This window comes from Capra hircus, chromosome 8, assembly GCF_001704415.2.
Source record: "Capra hircus breed San Clemente chromosome 8, ASM170441v1, whole genome shotgun sequence".
In the NCBI taxonomy this organism is placed as follows: domain Eukaryota; kingdom Metazoa; phylum Chordata; class Mammalia; order Artiodactyla; family Bovidae; genus Capra; species Capra hircus.
The window spans coordinates 44,806,933-44,827,316 of NC_030815.1; the positions used below are offsets into that span (position 1 = coordinate 44,806,933).

The following is a 20,384-nucleotide window of genomic DNA, read 5'->3' on the forward strand; positions in this document are numbered from 1 at the left end:
TGAATCACCAAGTGAAAGTCACTCAGTCGTGTCCAACTCTTTGTGACCCTGTGGACTATACAGTCCATGGAATTTTCCAGGCCAGAATACTGGAGTGGGTAGCCTTTCCCTTATCCAGAGGATCTTCCCAACCCAGAGATTGAACCCAGGTCTCCCGCATTGCAGGCAGATTCTTTACCAGCTGAGCTACCAGGGAAGCCCAAGAGTACTGGAGTGGGTAGCCTATCCCTTCTCCAGGGGATCTTCCTGGCCCAGGAATCGAACTGGGGTCTCCTGCATTGCAGGCAGATTCTTTACCAGCTGAGCTATGCTATTATTCTAAATGACAACCAAACATATATGTCAAAGATGTATATAAGCATTGCCGAATATCAGTGGTACGTTTAGGGTTTTGACAGACTAGCTAACCACCTGCATTTCAAGTTTCACTGACATAAACTCATCCAAGAATCCATGTGTACCATGGGTCAGCACACTACAGCTCATGAGAAAAAGCCGGCCCCATGCTTCTTTTTTTCTTTTTAAATAAAGTTTAATCGTAACAGCCACGTCTATTCACTTACATATTGCTTAGGGTTCCTTTTCCACTACAACAGTAGAGTTGAGTAGTTGTAACAAAGACTCTAAAAGGTTTGCCAACCCTTGATCTATACCTGTTTTTTTCCATACAAGATTTTATATAGATGTGGATAGAATACAAAACTACCGGAATAGTCTTCTCAGGATTAAATGAGAGGTGTGACTGTTGCTGGTAAAGCCAATAATACAAGGTCCCTTCAAGTCAAAACTTTTCAAATATTTGTTCAATATTTGTGTAGTGGGGATGTGGGAAAGATAATTTCCTATCAACAAGGATTATATACCTCTTCCTTTAATTCAAAAGTGAAAAATTTGTTGCACGTACTGAATATTATATAATATTTTAACTTATTTGAAATTGTCTTGTAAGCATAATTTTTCAGTGGGCTAATAACTATTTTAGAAGTTTAGCATTTAGGTGGTGAACAACGATATCACACTTTCCCAGTAAATGACACCCTGGAATATGTTCTTTGGTTTTGGAATTTGAGCTGTCTTCAGCTACTCACTTTTAAAGACTGGCTGTTAGCTTGTTCGCCTCAAAAGATGGTGCAGCCTTGTGTTTCAGAAGGCATCTCAGGGGTACCCATCATAGATGTGTTCAGCAGAAGGAGGCTGGCACCTTCAGGAAGTGTGTCTTTTGTTTCATTATGTTGGTTTTGATTTTCCTTCAGGAGAATGGAAAAATACTGTCACTGTCTGATTTGGTGAGAGAGAGAACCAGTTTCTATTACCTAGGTTAAATAGTTGTGTGTGAAAACTAAGCAATCTCCACCTTGCCTGAGTTGGCAGAGGCAATTAGTAATGCCTAATGCTGCTTCTGCATACCCTGCAGTACACAGGTTCACTTTGAAGACTGGGTACCACCACTAGTTTGTTACTGGACTGTGGTGTCGCTGGTCCAATTGTATTACACTTAAGTTTTCTTTGTCTCAGTATCACCGTCTGTATATAAGGATAAAGTCACTTATCCTGCCTCATGGGAGGTGTGATGGTTAAGTTGATGTGTCAACTTGACTGGCTAAGAGATGCCCAGATAGCTGATAAGACATTTTTTCTGGGTGTGTCTGTGAGGGTATTTCTAGAAGAAATTAGCATTTGAGTCAGTAGACTGAGTAAAACAAGATCACCTCACAGTTTGGGTGGGCATCACCCTGAATAGACAAAAAGGTGGCAAAAGGGCTGATTCACTCCCTACTTGAGATGGGACATCTCGTGCTGATGCTGAAAGCTCAGCTTCTTGGTATACTGGTGGTGAATCACAACTTGGAGACAGAGTTTTGGGTGAAGTAGAAAAGGATGGCTTTATTGCTTTGCCAGGCAAAGGGGGACACAGTGGGCGAATGCCCTTAAACCATGTGTCCCCACTTGGGGAGGATAGTGAGAAGTTTTATAGTAGTTGTTCAAAGAGGGTGTGATCAGTCCGTGGACATTCTTCTGACGGGTTGGTGGTGAAGTAAGTGGGAGTCTGCCTTCAGGTCTAACTGGTCTGGGGTCTTCGTGCTTGTGGGCAGCATACCACCATTAATCATTAACTCCTTCCACCTGGAGGGGGCTTCAGTATCTGCAGAATAGCTCAAAGATATTTTTGTGTGTATCCACTGATGGGAAAACAGGACTTTGCCCCAAGGCTGCTCTTGACTGTTTCTCCCTGGCCTCACATCCCCTCCGTTCCCTAGTTAACTACTTGAATCTGCCCATTGGAACTCAGGGAAGGTCAGGGAGACTGAGCGAAGGCTGTTTCTTATAATCAAAGAAATGGAAGACACAGAAAGGGCTTATATCCAGGAGCCCCACAGGCCCTGGACATTATCACTGCCCTGGAACATCAGTGTTGCTGATTCTTGGGCCTTCAGGCTTAGACTGGGACTTATACCATTGGCTTCCCTGACTCTCAGACCTTTGGGTTTGGATTGGAATTACACTACCAGCTTTCCTGGGCCCCCAGCTCACATGTGGCAGATCGTTGGACTTCTCAGCCTCCATAACCACATGAGCTAATCCCTTATAATAAATCTGTCACCCAGGAGTTGCTGACCCACTCGTTTTGCCAGGAGGCCACTAACTAACAATTACAATTTGAAATCAAGGAAGCTCACCATATATAAAATGTTGTCTCTACATACATAAGATGTTGCCTCTAAAACATCAAAGCTCTGGGCCTCAGCTCCGAAACTGGACCTGTTAAGAGTCCTAGAGATACTAAATCAATTTCACCCCATTGCTGAGCATCAGATCTCTCCACTCAGTGCCACTCAAAATAGTGCTTGGTTATCAGGCTCTGAAACCACACATGCAAAGTAGAGTGTTCATGGTACATACAAATGAGAACCCCTAAATGGCTAATCAAATTCAGCCCACCTGATCCTGCAGCATGATTAGGGATGGGGGGAGCATGGGGGTGGGGAGATAATTGGGGTATTTGGGGAGGTTGTACTCTGAAACCTTCAACAGGATCCTGAAAAGGAAGGCTAACCGAGGAACATCAAGTTGAAATTAAGGCCAGCCTAATTGCTGCTGACTGTTCCACTGCCTTGGTGTAGATCTAATCTCCTCCTCTTGTTTGTTCCTGACTAATTTAGGTCATTACTTTCCCTCCCTAGGCTCTGACTTCCTTATCTGCTAAATGGGAAATTCCAGATGCTGGCTACTGCTTCCTCAAGCTTCAGCATTGTAACCCTAAACATTTACTGCCATTGAGAAATAACATACTTTTGGACTGAAGACAAGCACTAATTAAGTTCAGTTAAACTGAACACTGAACCCACCTCCGAAGAGTAAATATCAAAATCCCAGAGCTGATCCATAATAAACTCTAACTGCTTCTTGATGAAATAAGGGAGAAAAGAACAAGATAGAGAAAGTACTATTTTTTATTTGAAGTTTCTTCCTCCTTTGGTGAGGTGAACAAACCCTTTCTTTAGTAACTTGATAAGGTAGAACTGTATGTTGGCTGGAATAGGTTCTTACTTGGCAAAATAAAATTGGAGATCCTATGTAGGCCTCAAGATTTTTTAAAGATTTTTTTTCTTAATATATTAATTTTATTGAAGTATAGTTGACTTACAATGTTTCAGGTGAACAACAAGATGATTCAGTTATACATATACACATATATTATTTTTGAAATTATTTTCCATTATAGGTCATTATAAATATTGACTATCGTTTCCTGTGCTATACAGTAAACCTTTGTTGCACGTTTCATATCTATTTTTTTAAATTAGAAACTAACATTCTGTTCATACTAAATCAGACAACTAAAAATATATGACATTTTGGTCTCCAGATTTTTATTGTTGAAATTTTACTAGCTCATGGGATCCAAACATCTCGAATCACTGCTGAAAACATCGTAGCTGAAATTTCCAAAGCCTCAATTTTATGCTGAGATAGGAAACTGGGGTCTTTTTAAAATGGGTTGAAGAGACCTAAGTCTTAAATTGTGAAGAAGTCTTCTCTTCGGCAGACTTCAGTTTTGCTGAGTCTAGATGCCTGACTGGCTCCTGATGGCTGCCACCGGCTCAGGCCTGGAAAGCCCGCAGGGGTCTTTGGTGGAGCTCTCCCACTGGCCAGGGGACGAATGCTGATTGCAGTTGTGTTTGCTGCCTTGGCTCAGCATTTCCTGCATGTGCAGAGGAGTCTCTGTGCTGGACATCAGTGGATTAGCACGCACTGGTACTCCGTAGGTCCTGTAGGTACCCTGTAGGTCCCCCATAGGTCTGCTGGCTGATCCTCGCTGCACCTGCTGTGTGGTGTGGCTCTTGTGCCCTGTACCTCCTGACAACCTCCAGCTGGGGCCAACAGTCCAGTAATTTGCATTTCTTTCAGTAGAGCTTCATTCATGTCAGGTTGCTATTTGTTATTCACTGGAGCAGCTTACTAAGCAGAAGGGTTACTGAATCTTTCTGCTGTGTGGTACCCAGTGTGCAGAACTTTGTTTTGGGCTTATGGCTTTTATCCCCAGCTTAAAAAAAAAAATTTAATGTTGTAAATGGTAATACATAGAAGGGTTAATACTCAGGATGCTTTTAAAAGAAATACTGTGAATAGTGCCCCTTTCATTCCTGTCCCTTTTGTACCCAGTGTCTAACTCTACTGACCCCTGTTACTAGGGATCTGTACATCCTTCAGGGGTTTTTCTATGCAGATACATGCCCAAAATATAGTTTTTTGGTTTTGTATACAGGTGTTGAAATGCTGTACACAGTATTTTGTATCAACCTTCTTTCACTTAATTTGTCTCAGATCTTACCATGTCAGTGCATTTTGGTCTCTAAGTCACGTCCAACTCTTTGTGACCTCATGGACTGCAGCATGCCAGGCTCACCTGTCCTTCACTCTCAGAATTTGCTCAAATTCCTGTCCATTGAGTCTGTGATGCTATCTTACCATCTCATCCTCTGTTCCCTCCTCCTCCTGTCCTCAGTCTTTCTCAGCATCAGAGTCTTTTCCAGTGAATCTACTCTTCACATCAGATGGCCACAGTACTGGAGCTTCAGCTTTGGCATCAGTCCTTCCAATGACTATTCAGGGTTGCTTTAGTGTAGGATTGACTGATTTGATCTCCTTGCTGTCCGAGGGACTCTCAAGAGTCTTCTCCAACACCACACTTTGAAAGCATCAATTCTTTGGTGCTCAGCCACCTTTATGGTCCAACTGTCACATCCATGCATGGCTACTAGAGAAACCACAGCTTTGACTTTATGGACCTTTGTCCACAAAGTGACTTCTATGCTTTTTAATTAAGCTATCTAGGTTTGTCACAGCTTTCCTTTCAAGGAGTAAGTGTCTTTTAATTTCATGGCTGCAGTCACTGTCTGCAGTGATTTTGGAGCCCAGGAAAATAAAATCTGTTACTGCTTCCATTTTTTCCCCATCTATTTGCCATGAAGTGATGGAACCAGATGCCACGATCTTAGTTTTTTGAATGTTGAGTTTTAAGCCAGCTTTTTAACTCTCCTCTTTCACCCTCATCAAGAGGCACTTTAGTTCCTCTTCACTTTCGGCCATTAGAGTGGTATTATCTGCATAACTGAGGTTACATAAGCTTCCTCATTCTTTTGTAATAATTGCATAATATTCCATTGTGTGACTGAACCTTAATTGACTGGTTCCCTTCTGAGAGACATCTAAGTTGCTTCAGTCTTTCATCCTTATAAACAGTGCCACAATGAATAACCAGGTACACATATGTCATTTTATACGAACACTAGTTTAGCATATAGTAATGCATTTGCTAAATCAAGAGTTATATATATACATTTGTAATTTTGACAGTTGTAAAAAATGTCCTCCAAAGAAAAAGTATCAATTTACTTTCCCACTAGTAGTGTCTCAGGGTGCTAGTCTCCCTTGAGCTATGGCAAAGTTTTAAATGTTTACTTATCTGAGAGAGAAAATGATCTCTTGGTGACAGTTAATTTGCATTTATTCTATGACAAATGAGGTTGAACATCTTTTCATATGTGTAAGTCATTTGTACTTCCATTTCTGTGAACCACCTGATTTTAACTTTGGCTGTTTAAAAAAAATATTAATATATAACTTTTTGGTCTTTGCTATATCTTAGAGCTCTTTATATTGGGAGGTTAGCTTTTTGTGAAATGAGTTGCACATGTTGGGGTAGCCAAAAAGTTCATTTGCGTTTTTCAGCGCAATGCTATGGAAAAACCCGAGTGAACTTTTTAGCTAACCCAGTATTTTCTCATTTTGTCACTTTTTCTTTTTCCTGATTTTTAAAACAAACAAACAACAACAAAAAACATTTAGCCACCTCATTCTTCATGTGACATGTTCAACTCTGGGCTATCTCTCGTTTCCATGCAACTTCAATTATCCAAACTCACTGAGGGCTCCACATGTGCTGGGGCGTGGCCTTTCTTTCACATTTTCACCCACTCTGCCATGTCATTTCTAGAGGCTTGGTACTAGGTCTCAGCACAACTTGTCAGTGGCAGAGATGGAATTTGAACGCAAGTCTCCCTAACTACAGGGAGTTAGGAACATCTCAGCTCCCACATAGGGGGTCCAGTGTGATTTGAGAGAATGCAAAATCTTAATATTTGTCAAAGGAAAGCAGAATTCATGAACTATAATCTACTAGGAGAAAAACAAATGAAAAGTGGTCATGTATTATGATTCACTATTAGGGAACATTCCTCTCCATTCAGGCAAGTGGAGAAGTTCAAGATTGTATAACCTCAGCAGTTAATTATTAATATCTGTTAATTATGCTGTGAAGAAATTACCACTTCCTGTAATGCCTCTGTTAAGTATTATCCTTGTTCTCTGTTCATTGTCTCCATTATACAAATGTAATTTATTTATGACTCCATACAGGCAAGCCTGTATCATAGTTGATCCATACCTTTCTTTATATCTTAATGTGGCCCAAAGCTAGCTATTAATAGATTCAATTTATTTTTTTCATTTTTAGTGATGTAATGGCTTTTTATAGCAGCCGTCAGGGGTCAGGGTGGATATGTAAAGAAATAAAGGTTCCCTTTCTTTAACTAGAGATGTTCTCTGTATGTGTGTGTGCACACATGTGTCTGCCTGTCTCATCTCCAGGGAAACCTAACACTATCCTTTTCACACCTTTTCTGAATGAAGCACAGTAGTCAGGGAGATGTGACTCCAAGGAAAGCTGTTGTAATTAGTGGTAGATTCAGGGAAAGGTGAACAACTCAAGAAGCTCTGAGTAAAATGATAGTGATATATACTGTATCCTCTCTGATAAAATATTGGGTCCCCAACTTCATGGGAATAAATCATTTAAAGAATAATTCCAGGTAAGTGGAACGGGTGTTTTATTTTACTCTTAAATGTTGAAGGTGATCTGTAATAGAATGAATTATTTTGAATGCATGAGATAGAAAGGAGATAAGAGAGTGGGAGAAAATAAAAAATTGGCAACACTCTTGGCCCACTGAACGTAGCCTGCTTCAAATTATTATTACTTGCTTGCAACAGTGAGAAAAGATGTCAGAGGTCTCTATGAGCCTCTTTGCTCTTAATCTCTTATTTCTACACAGCCCATGTTTTCAAGTTATAATTATGTAAGTTCCGAAATCATTCCTATTGGCAGTCCCATAAGACATATAACTGAGTGCATGTCTCATAAATCCCAAAATATGGGATGAGGAAATGTTTGGACACCATACCTGGGTATCATACAAGCATTATGAATACTTAGGGCAACAATAGCCATTTCAGTGAGCGGATAATCTGGTCATATGTGAGTTCTTCTCCCAAGCAGCCTCCATTCCTGTGTCACTCCAGTCCTGTATGTGCCTTGCTGCTGCCTGAGTGCAGCCCTGGCCTTCCCAGAAAAGATTGGTTGTTATAGGATGGCCCCTAACAACACAAGCCTACTACTTCTTTTGGAAGTCACCAAAAGAAACAGTCATCTGTAGCCATGCAGGGGGAAAACTGGCCACATGATATATTGAACAGGTCATTTCCTAAATAGTTTTTAAGGATGATTTTGGACTATGTAAATTTTTTTTTCCTTTTATGTTGTCTTTAGAACCTAAGCTTCATCTAAGAATCAAGTTTACTGAGTTAGCATTATCTTAAACTCATTTTTTCATTAAAAAAATACTTATTGTCTACCATGTGTCAGGTACTGATAGAAAAAATCTGACAGACCTCAGCAAACTTAAATTGTAGTGGATTCTAAGTACTTGTTGTATGCTGAAAGCCTTTTTATTTGCACAATGTATTTGTGTAATATCCATGAAAGACCAGCCTCAGGGTCACACCTAGAATGTGTTGAAAAAGGATTCTGAACCTCTAAATAAAAAAATTTTTTTGCAATAAAAAATTAGGTAATGTCATGTGAAATATATTACTGTATGTAGTCAAAGGATAAAATGGATGGTAAACATCATAAAAATAAAAATTCAGAGTAGTGGATGTCTCTAAGGAGGAGGAGGAGTATATGATCCATAAAAAGTACTAAAGGCAATTGAACTACATGAATAATATTTTATTTCTTAAGCAACAGTTTAGGTGCATGAGTATTTGCTGATCTCCTTATACGTTATGCTTGTCATAGATTTTGTACAAAAATTTTCAAAGATGAACCCAGAAGAGGAAAAAAATCATGATACGTATGGGAATAGAAAACAGGTTTTAAAATCCCTAAATATTTAAGGTCTTTTCCCTGTAACTATGGATATAAGAAAGAGTTTAGATTCAACACCCATCTATTTCCAGTGTGTTGATTCTTTCTGTTGGTGAGACATTTTCTAAGTTATTTTATTTATTCCTAGTTTAAAATGTTTATGCAATATTCAAAATCCATGGCTAAAAAAATGCGTTTTTGAAATTGCTCCAAACACTGGATCTTATACCTAAAGCATTACAGCAGTGGTTTCATTGGAGAGAATGGAGTGATTTTCCCAGAAAGGAGACACAGGGGGATGAAGAATTTTCAGGCTGAAGACACATTGTGACTGGCAGGGGACGTGAGCTCAGGGTGGCCCTTGCTGCATTAGTAGCTGTTTTTCCCTGATGGCCATTGGCCTTTGTGACACTAGCTTAGAGAGACTCAGTATCAAGGGATGTTTTACTAGAGGGGAAATTGGTATTGGTACAGGACTAATAGAGCTAGAAGTTGAAGTCAAAATTGTCTTTGCTGATGTTCTTTCTCTCTCTCGTTTTTTTTGTTTGTTTGTTTGTTTTTGTTTTTTTTAACATTTCAACTGCAGTGAAGGGAGCAATCTGACTCCAGCACATCACTACCCAGACTTCAGATTTAAGACATATGCTCCACTAGCATTCCGATATTTCAGAGAACTTTTTGGTATCAAGCCTGATGATTACTTGGTAAGAACTTATCATTTTCCTTCCTTCTCCAGAAATGTGTGACGTCAACATTTGTCTCATGGCAATAGCAACAAGTGTTTCATAGCAACAGCAACAAATGGCCTGGGTCTCTTACTTTACAAAACTCTGGAGCATAGCAAAAGGATCAAGTTTTATAACGATTATAAATTTAGCTTCAGGAAATGTGGTTTGACTCTAAGTTTTACCTTATAGCTATAGAATCTACTACGGTAATTGATATTTAAATAAGTGGAATTCAGTTGCTACTTTAGATAATTCTTCTAAGAGATATGATTAGCTATAAATACTCCTGTGAGTTTTGCTGATCGGGTTCTCTTTGAAAGTCTTCCTATTTTAATTGCCTTATTTGTACCATTCATCTCAAACCTGCCATGGCCCATGGCCATGTTTACCTTGACCAACAATTTGAATATGATTTTAGAGAAGCTGGATAGTTTTGTCCTAAACAGCTCTTCGTGTGGGCTCTTTCTGAAGGTTTTTTTATTTGGTATGAGGGCATGTTTTATCCTTAAGTCTGTCTTTTCTCCCTGTCTGCCTTTTGGCACACAGCCAGTACAAACACAGCAGGCTTTTTGTGAGAAAGTCTGATGTGACCTCAGAGTTTTACCTTATTCCTGTTCAAGAAGCCAAGAAGTTTCTTTCTGTTTCAAGAGAAAAATGGTTTATCTTATAATTTGATCACTGTTAACACCCTGGGGCTCTTGAAAATTGGTTTTCAAGAAGCTTTAGGAAGGATACCATCAAGTATTTATTGTTCATTCCATTCTGAATGATCTTAGTAAGACTTGAGCCAGATCTGAGAATAATCCTTTGCAGAAGAAGTACAGCAACATGTGTTACTTAATAACAGAGAATATTTAAACTCTGTTTTATAGTTTGAATATTGTACAAATTATTAAATTCAAAGCTGATTCTGTTCTGAGCTGATAAAACCCATGAATGACCCTCTCCTTCAGTTGAGCCCTAAGGAAAACTTCTTCCTGATGAATGAAAGAGTATACTGGTTGCTCAAGGAAGTAATAGTAAGTCTTCACAGAGCATGAGAACTGTGTAGAACTGTGGGCATCCTGCTGCCTTAAATGTACACTCATACTACTCACATTTGGGTTTCCCTGGTAGCTCACCTGGTAAAGAATCCGCTTGCAATGAAGGAGACCCCGGTTCAATCCCTGGGTTGGGAGGATCTGCTGGAGAAGGGATAGGCTACCCACTCCAGTATTCTTGGGCTTTCCTGGTGGCTCAGTTGGTAAAGAATCCACCTGCAGTGTGGGAGACCTGGGCTCGATCTCTGGATTGGGAGGATCCCTGGAGAAGGGAACGGCTACCCACTCCAGTATTCTGGCCTGGAGAATTCCCTGAGCTGTATAGTCCATGGAGTCGCAAAGAGTCAGACACAACTGAGTGACTTTCACACACAACTCAACATCAAAAATAAATAAACAATCTGATTTAAAAATAAGCAGAGGCTGTGAATAGACATTTCCCCCAAAAAAGGCATATAGATGGCCAACAGGTACGTGAAAAGATGCTTAGTATCACTAGTAACAGAGAGATGCAAATCAAAACCACACAAGCTGTCACTTCACATCTGTCAGATGGCTGTGCCGCTCTCTGCTTCCCCACACCTCTACCTCTCCACACCCCGCTGGTGGAGAGATTAGGTGCTTCCACAGCAATGTCAACCCTGCCCTGTTAACCGCACAAGTACATGAACACAGGCATTTGCAGGATGTGGAGCAGGATTTACATTAGGGAAGATCCTTTAGTTTCTGGCCATTTGGTAGTTACTGAGGGTCACTGTTATTCAGGAAACATGTTTGGAGAACCCAATGAGGTCTTGATACTGTGTTATTGAAAACAAGATTGATGATAGCTCATCTTCTGCCATATGTTACAAGTTAATGGATTCTCTCTTTCTGACTTACCTGGAGCTTCTGCCAACCAAGGTGATGCCCCAGACTTGCATTTCATAACACAGATTCAGTCAGTGCAATGAGATGGCTGTCTACCCTGACAGGTCTCCGTTTAGTTGGCCAATGGCCATCAACCTGCAGGCTAGGAAGCCCATTCTTTAGTCAGTCTGCCTCACAGGATTTCTTTCCTTGGGAAGGCCTTTCTCTAAGCAACAAGTCACACAGCTTATACAGTTTCCTAATGAGCCTTTAAGCTGCAAAAATTACCTTCATAATGGGGTCAGAATGTTTACAAAGGAGCAGGAGGCTATGCTGATGGCTTCTCAAAGCAGAAGTCCTCCTTCATGTACCTGGCAGAAAGTTGTTACTTGATTATTGGGTACTTTGAACAGCAACTGTAACTAAAACGCTTTGCTAATAATTATGGAGAGATTCAAAAAAATTACAAGTTATGACACTCAAAGAACTTAGAATCCAATTGGGATGATGATTGGTGTGGGAAAACCACCCCTTCTACCAGGCAGTAAATAAAAAGAGGAAGAGAAACAATAAATGCTCGAAGATTTCAAAGGAGGGAGAAATCGCTCTCTCTTGGGTTGATGATTAGGAAGGCTTCTTATGGGTATGGCATGGTTTAACCATGACCTAAAAATTACAGTTAAATTTGAGTAGGTGGGGAGAAAGGGAAAGATGTTGGAATGGCATGTAAGGATGAGGAGCAGTGTTAGGACTATGAGACCAGATATGCAAGTGCATTAGATAGGACTTTGAATGGTATCGCAGGAAAGGAAGTGCATTAGATAGGACTTAGAATGGTATAGCAGGAAAGGAAGGTTTTGATCAAGAATATTAGAAAGATCAGTTCAGTTCAGTTGCTCATTCGTGTCCAACTCTTTGCGACCCTGTGGTCTGCAGCATGCCAGGCCTCCCTGTCCATCACCAACTCCCAGAGTTTATTCAAACTCATGTCCATTGAGTTGGTGATGCCATCCAAGCATCTCATCCTCTGTCGTCCCCTTCTCCTCCTGCCTTCGATCTTTCCCAGCATCAGGGTCTTTTCCAATGAGTCAGTCTTCGCATCAGGTGGCCAAAGTACTGGAGTTTCAAAGTATTAGAGTTTTATCTTCAGGTTAGCCCTTAGGAAGCCAGGGACAAATAATTCAAATAACCAGTTTTTTTTTTTTTTAATTCTAGGAAATTAGTGAAATGTAAAGACTCACTAGATGTTTGATTACGTGGAAGATATTTTTTTTAAAGGGATGGGATAAGGGTATTGTGGTTCTCTTTTATAAGAGGAATCCCCATCCTTTAGAGACAAATAGTAGCTGACCAGGTAAAGAATCCACCTGCAATGCAGGAGACCCCAGCTCAATTCCTGGGTTGGGAAGATCCGCTGGAGAAGGGATGGGCTACCCACTCCAATATTCTTGGGCTCCCCTGGTGGCTCAGCTGGTAAAGAATCTGCCTGCAGTGCAGGAGACCTGGGTTCAATACTTGGGTTGGAAAGATCCCCTGGAGAAGGGAAGGGCTACCCACTCCAGTATTCTGGCCTGGGAAATTCCATGGACTGTATAGTCCATGGGGTCGCAAAGAGTCGGACACAACTGAGCGACAGTAAAATATTTATTGGAGAAATGATTTAATGTCTGTGATTTGCTTTAAAGAATCTGAAGAAAGCAGGCAGGGGAAGGATTGAGGATATAAAGAGACAAGATAGGCTATGAGCTGATAGCTGTGAAACCGGAAGATAGACACATGAATGTTAATTGCACAGTTCTCTACTTTTATGTATATTTGAAATTTTTGTGATGAAAACCTGGGGGCGGGGCATGGCGCAGATAAAACCGGGCAGGTTAATGTGCTTTTGTTTGACTGCATTCCACCTTCCTTGTTAATTTTACACACAGTTCCATAACCGGACCCATCTCTGGGAACTGCAGAAGACAGAACAAGGGCCATGGGCCTCTAACTACGTGGCTACCTTGTCCCCAAGTGGCAGGACCTCCCCCTGCCCAGGCTCAGGCAGCTCCCTTTATTGGTCTTGGAGCTCCTGGAGGCTCACCTCCAAAGCACTGTATCTGAGGACCCTACCCAGTGATCTGGAGTGTGATAGATGAAGAAGGGGTCTTTTGCCTGAGGCATTATACTTCAGAGAGTCAGATAGAACCTCAGAGACTTTTTAGCCCAACTCTTCACTGTAGATGAGGAACCTGACACTGGTGAAGGGAAGTGCCCAAGGTTACCCATGCTGAGGGGTGGAGGCACAGCCCAAGCCAGAACCATAGTCTCACATGCTTCCAACCATTGAGTCTTAGACCTGTTATTGCTGCTTCTGCTAAGTCGCCTCAGTTGTGTCTGACTCTCCGTGACCCCATAGATGGCAGCCCACCAGGCTCCTCCGTCTCTGGGATTCTCCAGGCAAAACACTGCAGTGGGTTGCCATTTCCTTCTCCAATGCATGAAAGTGAAAAGTGAAAGGGAAGTCACTCAGTTGTGTCTGACTCTTAGCGACCCCATGGGCTGTAGCCTACCAGGCTCCTCCATCCATGGGATTTTCCATGCAAGAATACTGGAGTGGGGTGCCATTGCCTTCTCCAGACCTGTCATTAGATGGTAGGAATTCCCTGGACTCCGGTTCAATCCTTGGTTGGGGAACTGAGATTCCACAAACTGCACAGCACGGCCCCCACAAAAAACCCAAAAGGTATGGTCTCAAGGTGGTCACTCCCTAGCCACCAAACTGTGAACTGTGGTTATCCATTCTGGAAAATGAGACAAAGAGGTCAAATACACCTAACAAAGCATATTTTGGAATGGTTAAGCCCAAAAACAGAAGAATGAAATAAGATGTCCCTTGAAACACCACGTGAAGGAGAAAAAAGGATAAGGCATACATCACAAATACATCCTGGCATCCATCAAACTAGGGCTATCTAAACCCAAATTTGTGAAGATATACTGATCTAAATGGAAGGGGAAAGGCGAAGATGTAGGGATTGGTCACTATAGATAGATTTGATATCAGATCCCTGTGATATGTGTGTATTTCCGCTTAGTCTTACGCTGTTGCATCTGGATTTCAGCCTGAATTACTCTGATTACATTCTCAGTACTATTAAAATTCACCAAGTGCGTGCTGATTACAAATTCATGTTGAAACGTGCACAATTGGATGTGAGACTGCGTGGTGAGCGTGCATCCACGTATACTACAAAGCAACGCAAATGCTCCTTCTTCCTTATTTGTTCCTAAATAAAGACCTCCCAGGGGAAGGGGCCCCAGAGCATTTTTGCCCCATTTCTGCTTAGGCAACAAGCCTTTGGTTAATTTCCTTCTTTTCCAGATGCCTGGGTATTCCCAAGTCCAGGGTGATTTAGGTTTATTGACACCCATAAGAAAGAGAGCAGGGTAAATAATTAAACACCATTGAGGGGAAGAAGTGGCAGCGAAAATGATCTCCACCTCACTGTGCAAGTTTACAGCGTTGATTTGCCTTGGCAGAGCCCAGCTGGACTGTGCTTTGCTTTCTTTCCAGGGTACATAAGGAGGCCCTGCAGGAAATAGAAGGCAGGGAATGAGCACCCTGCAACAGCTTACACAGTGCGGGTGCCAGGAAGGTGCATCAAGGTGCACACAGGGATCACAGCTAATTAAAATGTTCCCATAGCTCCTCTTTATTTGCTCTGAAAAGGCAACATTTTGAAGAGGCTAGCTTAGCAGAGAACACTAACAGAGTTCCCAGGTAAAAAGCCATAGAATCAGAGGTGATAATGGTAGAAGGGCTTCTGCATCCTAATGCCAACTTATTGTAGACTGACACTGTGCTAGAAGTGACCCCAAAATGGTTATTGAAAGAGGGCAAAACAACTGATTTCTCCATTCATATTCATCCGTAAATTGCATAATAAAGGAGTATTTGGCAATTAGTAACCAGTGAGAGTCTCCAGTTTGTGTCACTGCTTCTGGAAGAATCTGAGACTTTAATTGGAAGCAGATGTTCACATCTGAATCCAGTTTTTCCTAGACAGCTCTTCCTGAATCACCCCCTAATTTCTCTATTTGCAGCCCCTAATTTCTGCATTCTTTGTTGTTTTTGTACTTTCACAACATTTACTCCTACCCACAAGAGGATTCTAGAAATGGATGCCAGAAATCCAAAACCCATGGAATAAAGAATCAAAATCCTAAGAGAGTCTGGGGTCTGCCTTCATTTTTTATGAGAATGGGGTTTACACCTTTATTTTCCTGAGTCTCAGATTCATCATTACACATATCACCCACTTTTTCTTTAAAAAAGAAAAATATTAAAAAGTTAATTTCTTTAGTGGAAGTATAGTTACCTTGCAGTGTTGTATTGGTTTCAAGTGTACTGCAAAGTGATTCAGATATATAGATATATGTATGAATATATACTCTTTTTCAGATCCTTTTCCATTATAGGTTATTATAAGATATTGAGTGGAGTTCCCTGTGCTATACAGTGGGTCCTTGTTGTTGTTTATCTATTTTATGTAGAGTAGTATGTCTTAATCCCAAACTCCTAACTTATCACCCCCCACCCATCTCTTTTCTTGCTTCACCAAGATCATCTTAGTGTATACTTTGAGTAGCCTTCTTGTCATGGGAGTTAGGCTGAAACTCTCAGTACATCCTAGGGCACTGCTGAGCATGTAGTGAAAAATGGCAACAGCAGTGCCTAAGTGGTCACTCTTGCCAGGGATTTCAAAAACATTTATTTTTAACACTCTGAGATGCTATCAAGTCACCATCTTTATTTTAGAGATGAGGTTTCTAAGACTGTAAGATGCTAAATTACTCAAGGTCACGTGACTAGCCGCTGGCAGAGTCATGATTTTACAAACTGTCAGTTGATTCCAGACCCAGGCCTTTCCTTTCACATGGACTCTGCCCAGAGCAGGAAAGGTTCCCTCTGCTTCCTCTTGGCTTTTACAGCATCCTGTGTGGAGGCTGATGACTGTTTTTATTTTCCTTGCGTATCCTCAATTCATTCTTAAGGGCTTAGGTTGCAGTGCTGTTTAGCAGGAGAGCTTCAGGAAGCAAGGCTGGAGGAAAAAGGAGAAGGTAGGGAATGGAAGTTGCCAGTGATCTTAAGAAAGGCAATGAACTCTTGCTTCTTTTTATTCCTGGAGAATTCTGTTTCCCTTACTCACAGTGCTGCCAAAGCAGGATTGTTTAAAAGGTAACATCTAGACACTGCCTTTTAATCATTTTTCTCCCAGTTTCTCTGTTTCTTCTCCTCCGTCCTTCCCTTCTTCCTTATATCTTCTCAGATGTTTCTTTGATAAGGACTTACATATTCACAAACCCAGATAAAACACTTTGAAGGATGTTCAGCCCTGGTGATTTCAAATGCCTCCATCCTCAAAATATAGTTGCTTAAATCCCTGCTATTGCCTCTCACCAGGGCTGGTCTGATCTCACACATTAGCTTCCTAACCTTTTTCTCTGCCCACAGTGTTTCTATAAGTCAATAATAGGGATTATTAACTAATAAACACTAAACTCATAAACCTAAAATTGCCTGTTCTGCTGGTTTGGAGCACTACTTGGGGAGACTGATAGCCCTTCAGTTGTTGGTAAATTTCAGTCATTTATTTGACAAACATTTATTGAGTCCCTTCTGTGTACAAGGCACAGATCCTGAACCATATCAGAATTTAAGAGTCATGGTTTCTGCCCTCATAGAGTTTTGTAGTCTAGAGGGAACTTGGAATAAGTAAACAGGCAATTAAGGTATTTTGTGGTACTCAAATGGTAACAAATCTGCCTGCAATGCAGGAGACCTGGGTTCAATCCCTGGGTTGGGGAAATCCCCTGTAGAAGGGAATAGCAACCCACTCCAGTCTTACTTGGAGAATTCCGTCGGCAGAAGGGTCTGGCGGACTGCAATCCATGAGTTGTAAAGAGTCAGACATGACTGAGCGACTAACACGTTCACATGGTGTCTTCTGTGACGAGAGCATCCAGTGCCAGGAAGCAGGTGATGTGGACCCACAGAACCAGGCAGAGTTTTCCGGAGCAAGTGCCTCCAGCCGACACTGGAGGCCAGCGTCACTACACCAGCCTCCTTACTGCGTCTTCCTTCTGTCCTCCTCCTGGGGCCTCTCAGCACAGCAGAGGGAGTGTGTGGTCCTCTGCTCCAGACCCTCCAGTGGCTTTCAGCTCCCCTAAATTAAAGGCCACATTCCGTATATAGCCTATATACTTGTCTGTCCCACCAGACCCTTCTGGCTTCTTCCCCTTCAGCTGTCCTCTCTGCTCCCTCTGCTTCAGCCATGGCCTCCTTGCTGTGCCATGAACTCTCCAGGTCTCAAGATCTTAGCATTTGCCCTTCTTTCTGCCTTTAGTACGCTTTCTCCAGATATCCCCAGGCCTCTCCTCAAATGCCACCTTCCCAATAAGGCTTTTAGTGGCCACCTTGTCTCCATCGTTGGTGGTACTCCCATCCCCCTTTCCCTGTGTCCTTTCTCTCAACAGCAATTAAGCACATTCTGATGTGTAAGTTATTTACTTTTTTGTTGGCTGTTTCCTCCTACTACTGTATAAGCTTCTTAAGTGCCTGGGGCAGTGCATCTATCTGCACTTAGTAGGTACTTTTTAAATGTTGAATGAACATGGATAATGCATTTCTGACATAGAACTAGAATCATATGTGATATTAACCAAATCATCCTAAGGGCTTTCATGAAGAATTGGCAAGCCAAGTGGATGATAAAATCCATATGTCAAGTGTTTAAGTGCATATACATCCTACCAAAAATAATTTGTTGTCATATAATGGTAGTCCAGTGTCTGTTGTCAAGAAAATAAGGTTTTGTTTTTTTTTTAAAGGAAGTTTTTTTTGGTGGTATTCAGCCAGGTGAAGGTAGCATGAAGGTGGTTTCTGATAGAAAAAAATGCAGTCAATAATCAAGAGTGTGTGGCATGTGTGAGAAACTGAGAAATAGTTCTCTGGAGTTAGAGGTACAATTTAAGGAGGAAAGGGATGAGAGAGAAGGCTGAAGAGCAGAGCTTTGTCATCCATGGAGTTGAACGCTCTTGGATGAAGAAACTTGGATGTAATTGTCTCTGTTAACAGTGGAACCCACAGAAAGGTTTGAAGGCATGGAAGGCTGTGCAGTTTGGAAAGATCTCTGGTTTCCTTGTGGAGGATGCTCAGGAGGAGTCAAGAGCAGATAGCTTAGAACAGGTGGAGCTTGCCACATAATCGAGGTGTAGAATGATGAAACCACTGAATTTCAGGAATTTGAAAAAGAGATGTCATGAATGGGGCAGATATTAGCAGTAGACTGGATATGGAAGATGAACAAATGTGAAACAGCAAGGATGATGTCCCAGTTTCTGGTTTGGAGAACAGAGTGAATGATGCTTCCTTTCTATAAGAGAGGGGGAATGAACGATGTTTCCTTTTTATAAGATAGGGAGAAAGAGAGAAGATGCAGCATGGGGGAGGAAAAGATGATCTAGTCAGCATGTATAGTTGTACAGGGTGTGCACCACCCAGGAATACCTGGCTAAGGTGAAGGAGTGAGACTGGAATCTATCCCTTTATCTCTTCACCAACCTGTCTATGGCTCAGAGCTGTATATACCAGGGGAAAAAAGAGTTCCTTCTTTCTAATCACTACCAAGGCACCGCATGGGCTAGCCACAGGCTGAGATGAACTTACTTTTGAAATTGTTACATATGAAGTGTTTGTGGTATAACTAAGTAGAAATGTCTGTTACATAGGTAGGCATACAGCTCTGAATCGCACAAGGGAAATCTTGGCTGGAGATGCAGATGTTAGAGTCATCTCTTTGTTGAAATCCTGAGTGAGTAACCTCTCTTAGGAGAGTAAACAGTGAGACAAGAATATGTGTTGGTGTCAAGTGATGAATACACAGTGGGGCCCACACCTTCCATTCTTATTTTGTGGGCACGTGCTAGAAACAAAGTGCCTTGGTCAACACCACTCTGGAGTTATTGAACAAATATGGTGATTCCTGATTCTTTTATTAAGGTAAATGGATCAGCTAAATTTTTAGAAATCTCGTAAGAGCCATTTTAGTATACCTAGAGTCTCCTCTTAAAGCTCTTGGAGAGGGCTTCCTGTTTTAACATGGGTAAGACATGTAATGCTCGGATTTTCTTCACTGGACGCATCATGCACATTAATGTATTTTTACTGCTTATGTATTTGTTCTTGTAGTATTCCATATGCAGTGAACCTCTAATAGAGCTGTCTAACCCTGGAGCCAGTGGATCCTTGTTTTTTGTGACCAGTGATGATGAATTTATCATCAAAACAGTTCAGCATAAAGAAGCAGAGTTCCTTCAGAAGCTACTACCAGGCTATTACATGGTAAGTGCACATAATTAAAGCTTCTACTTAAGATTTAATTACTTTCCTCCACAGTTTTTTTTTTTCTAATGCTTTTTTTTTTTTTCAGTGACTCTGACATGTTTTTTTCTCTTTGGTGAGGTTTATTCTGCATTTAGAGTATACTGTGAAATTGATTGAATAGATTTTGAGAAGTAAGTAGAGCTATGTAGTAGAGCATAGCTTTTGACTGACTCAGTCCTGGGCTCATATCCCACTCAGCCATCAACTAACTTGTGTGACCAGGAGTACATAAGGTAAGCTCTGAGCCTCAGTCTTTGAAGGCTGGGAGACACCTGTCTTCCATGGTGGTTGTAATAAAGACAGGATCCAGGATGCAGGATAAAGGAAACAATGTATTGCAGAGCTCTTTGTACGTAGTAGTAATATGAGTAGTTAACATTCATTGAGGACTAAGCTGTAAAACTGATGAGGTAATTGAGACAAAGATAAATGGAATCACTTGCCAAGGGTTATTTAGCTAATGGGCTATAGATCCGGGGCTTGAACACAAGCAGTGGGGGTCCAGAGGGTGCATCTTTAACTCCTGCACCTTATAGGAACACACATTCATTATTAGCCACTTTTAGCCATCACGCTTCAGAATTTAGGATGTCATAGGTCAAATACAACATGAAAATCACCTTCCATGT

General features: G+C 41.3%; 1 protein-coding gene across 2 annotated transcripts in view; it reads left to right on the forward strand.

Moving 5' to 3' along the window:
- The window catches only part of PIP5K1B (phosphatidylinositol-4-phosphate 5-kinase type 1 beta), a 359,464-nt gene that overhangs the window by 178,567 nt on the left and 160,513 nt on the right, over positions 1 to 20,384 (forward strand). For both annotated transcript variants that reach the window (XM_005683717.3, XM_018052047.1), the window contains exons 5-6: positions 9,297 to 9,414; positions 19,561 to 19,713. In XM_005683717.3, the coding sequence (XP_005683774.1) occupies positions 9,297 to 9,414; positions 19,561 to 19,713 (271 nt within the window). The remainder of the gene's footprint in view (positions 1 to 9,296; positions 9,415 to 19,560; positions 19,714 to 20,384) is intronic.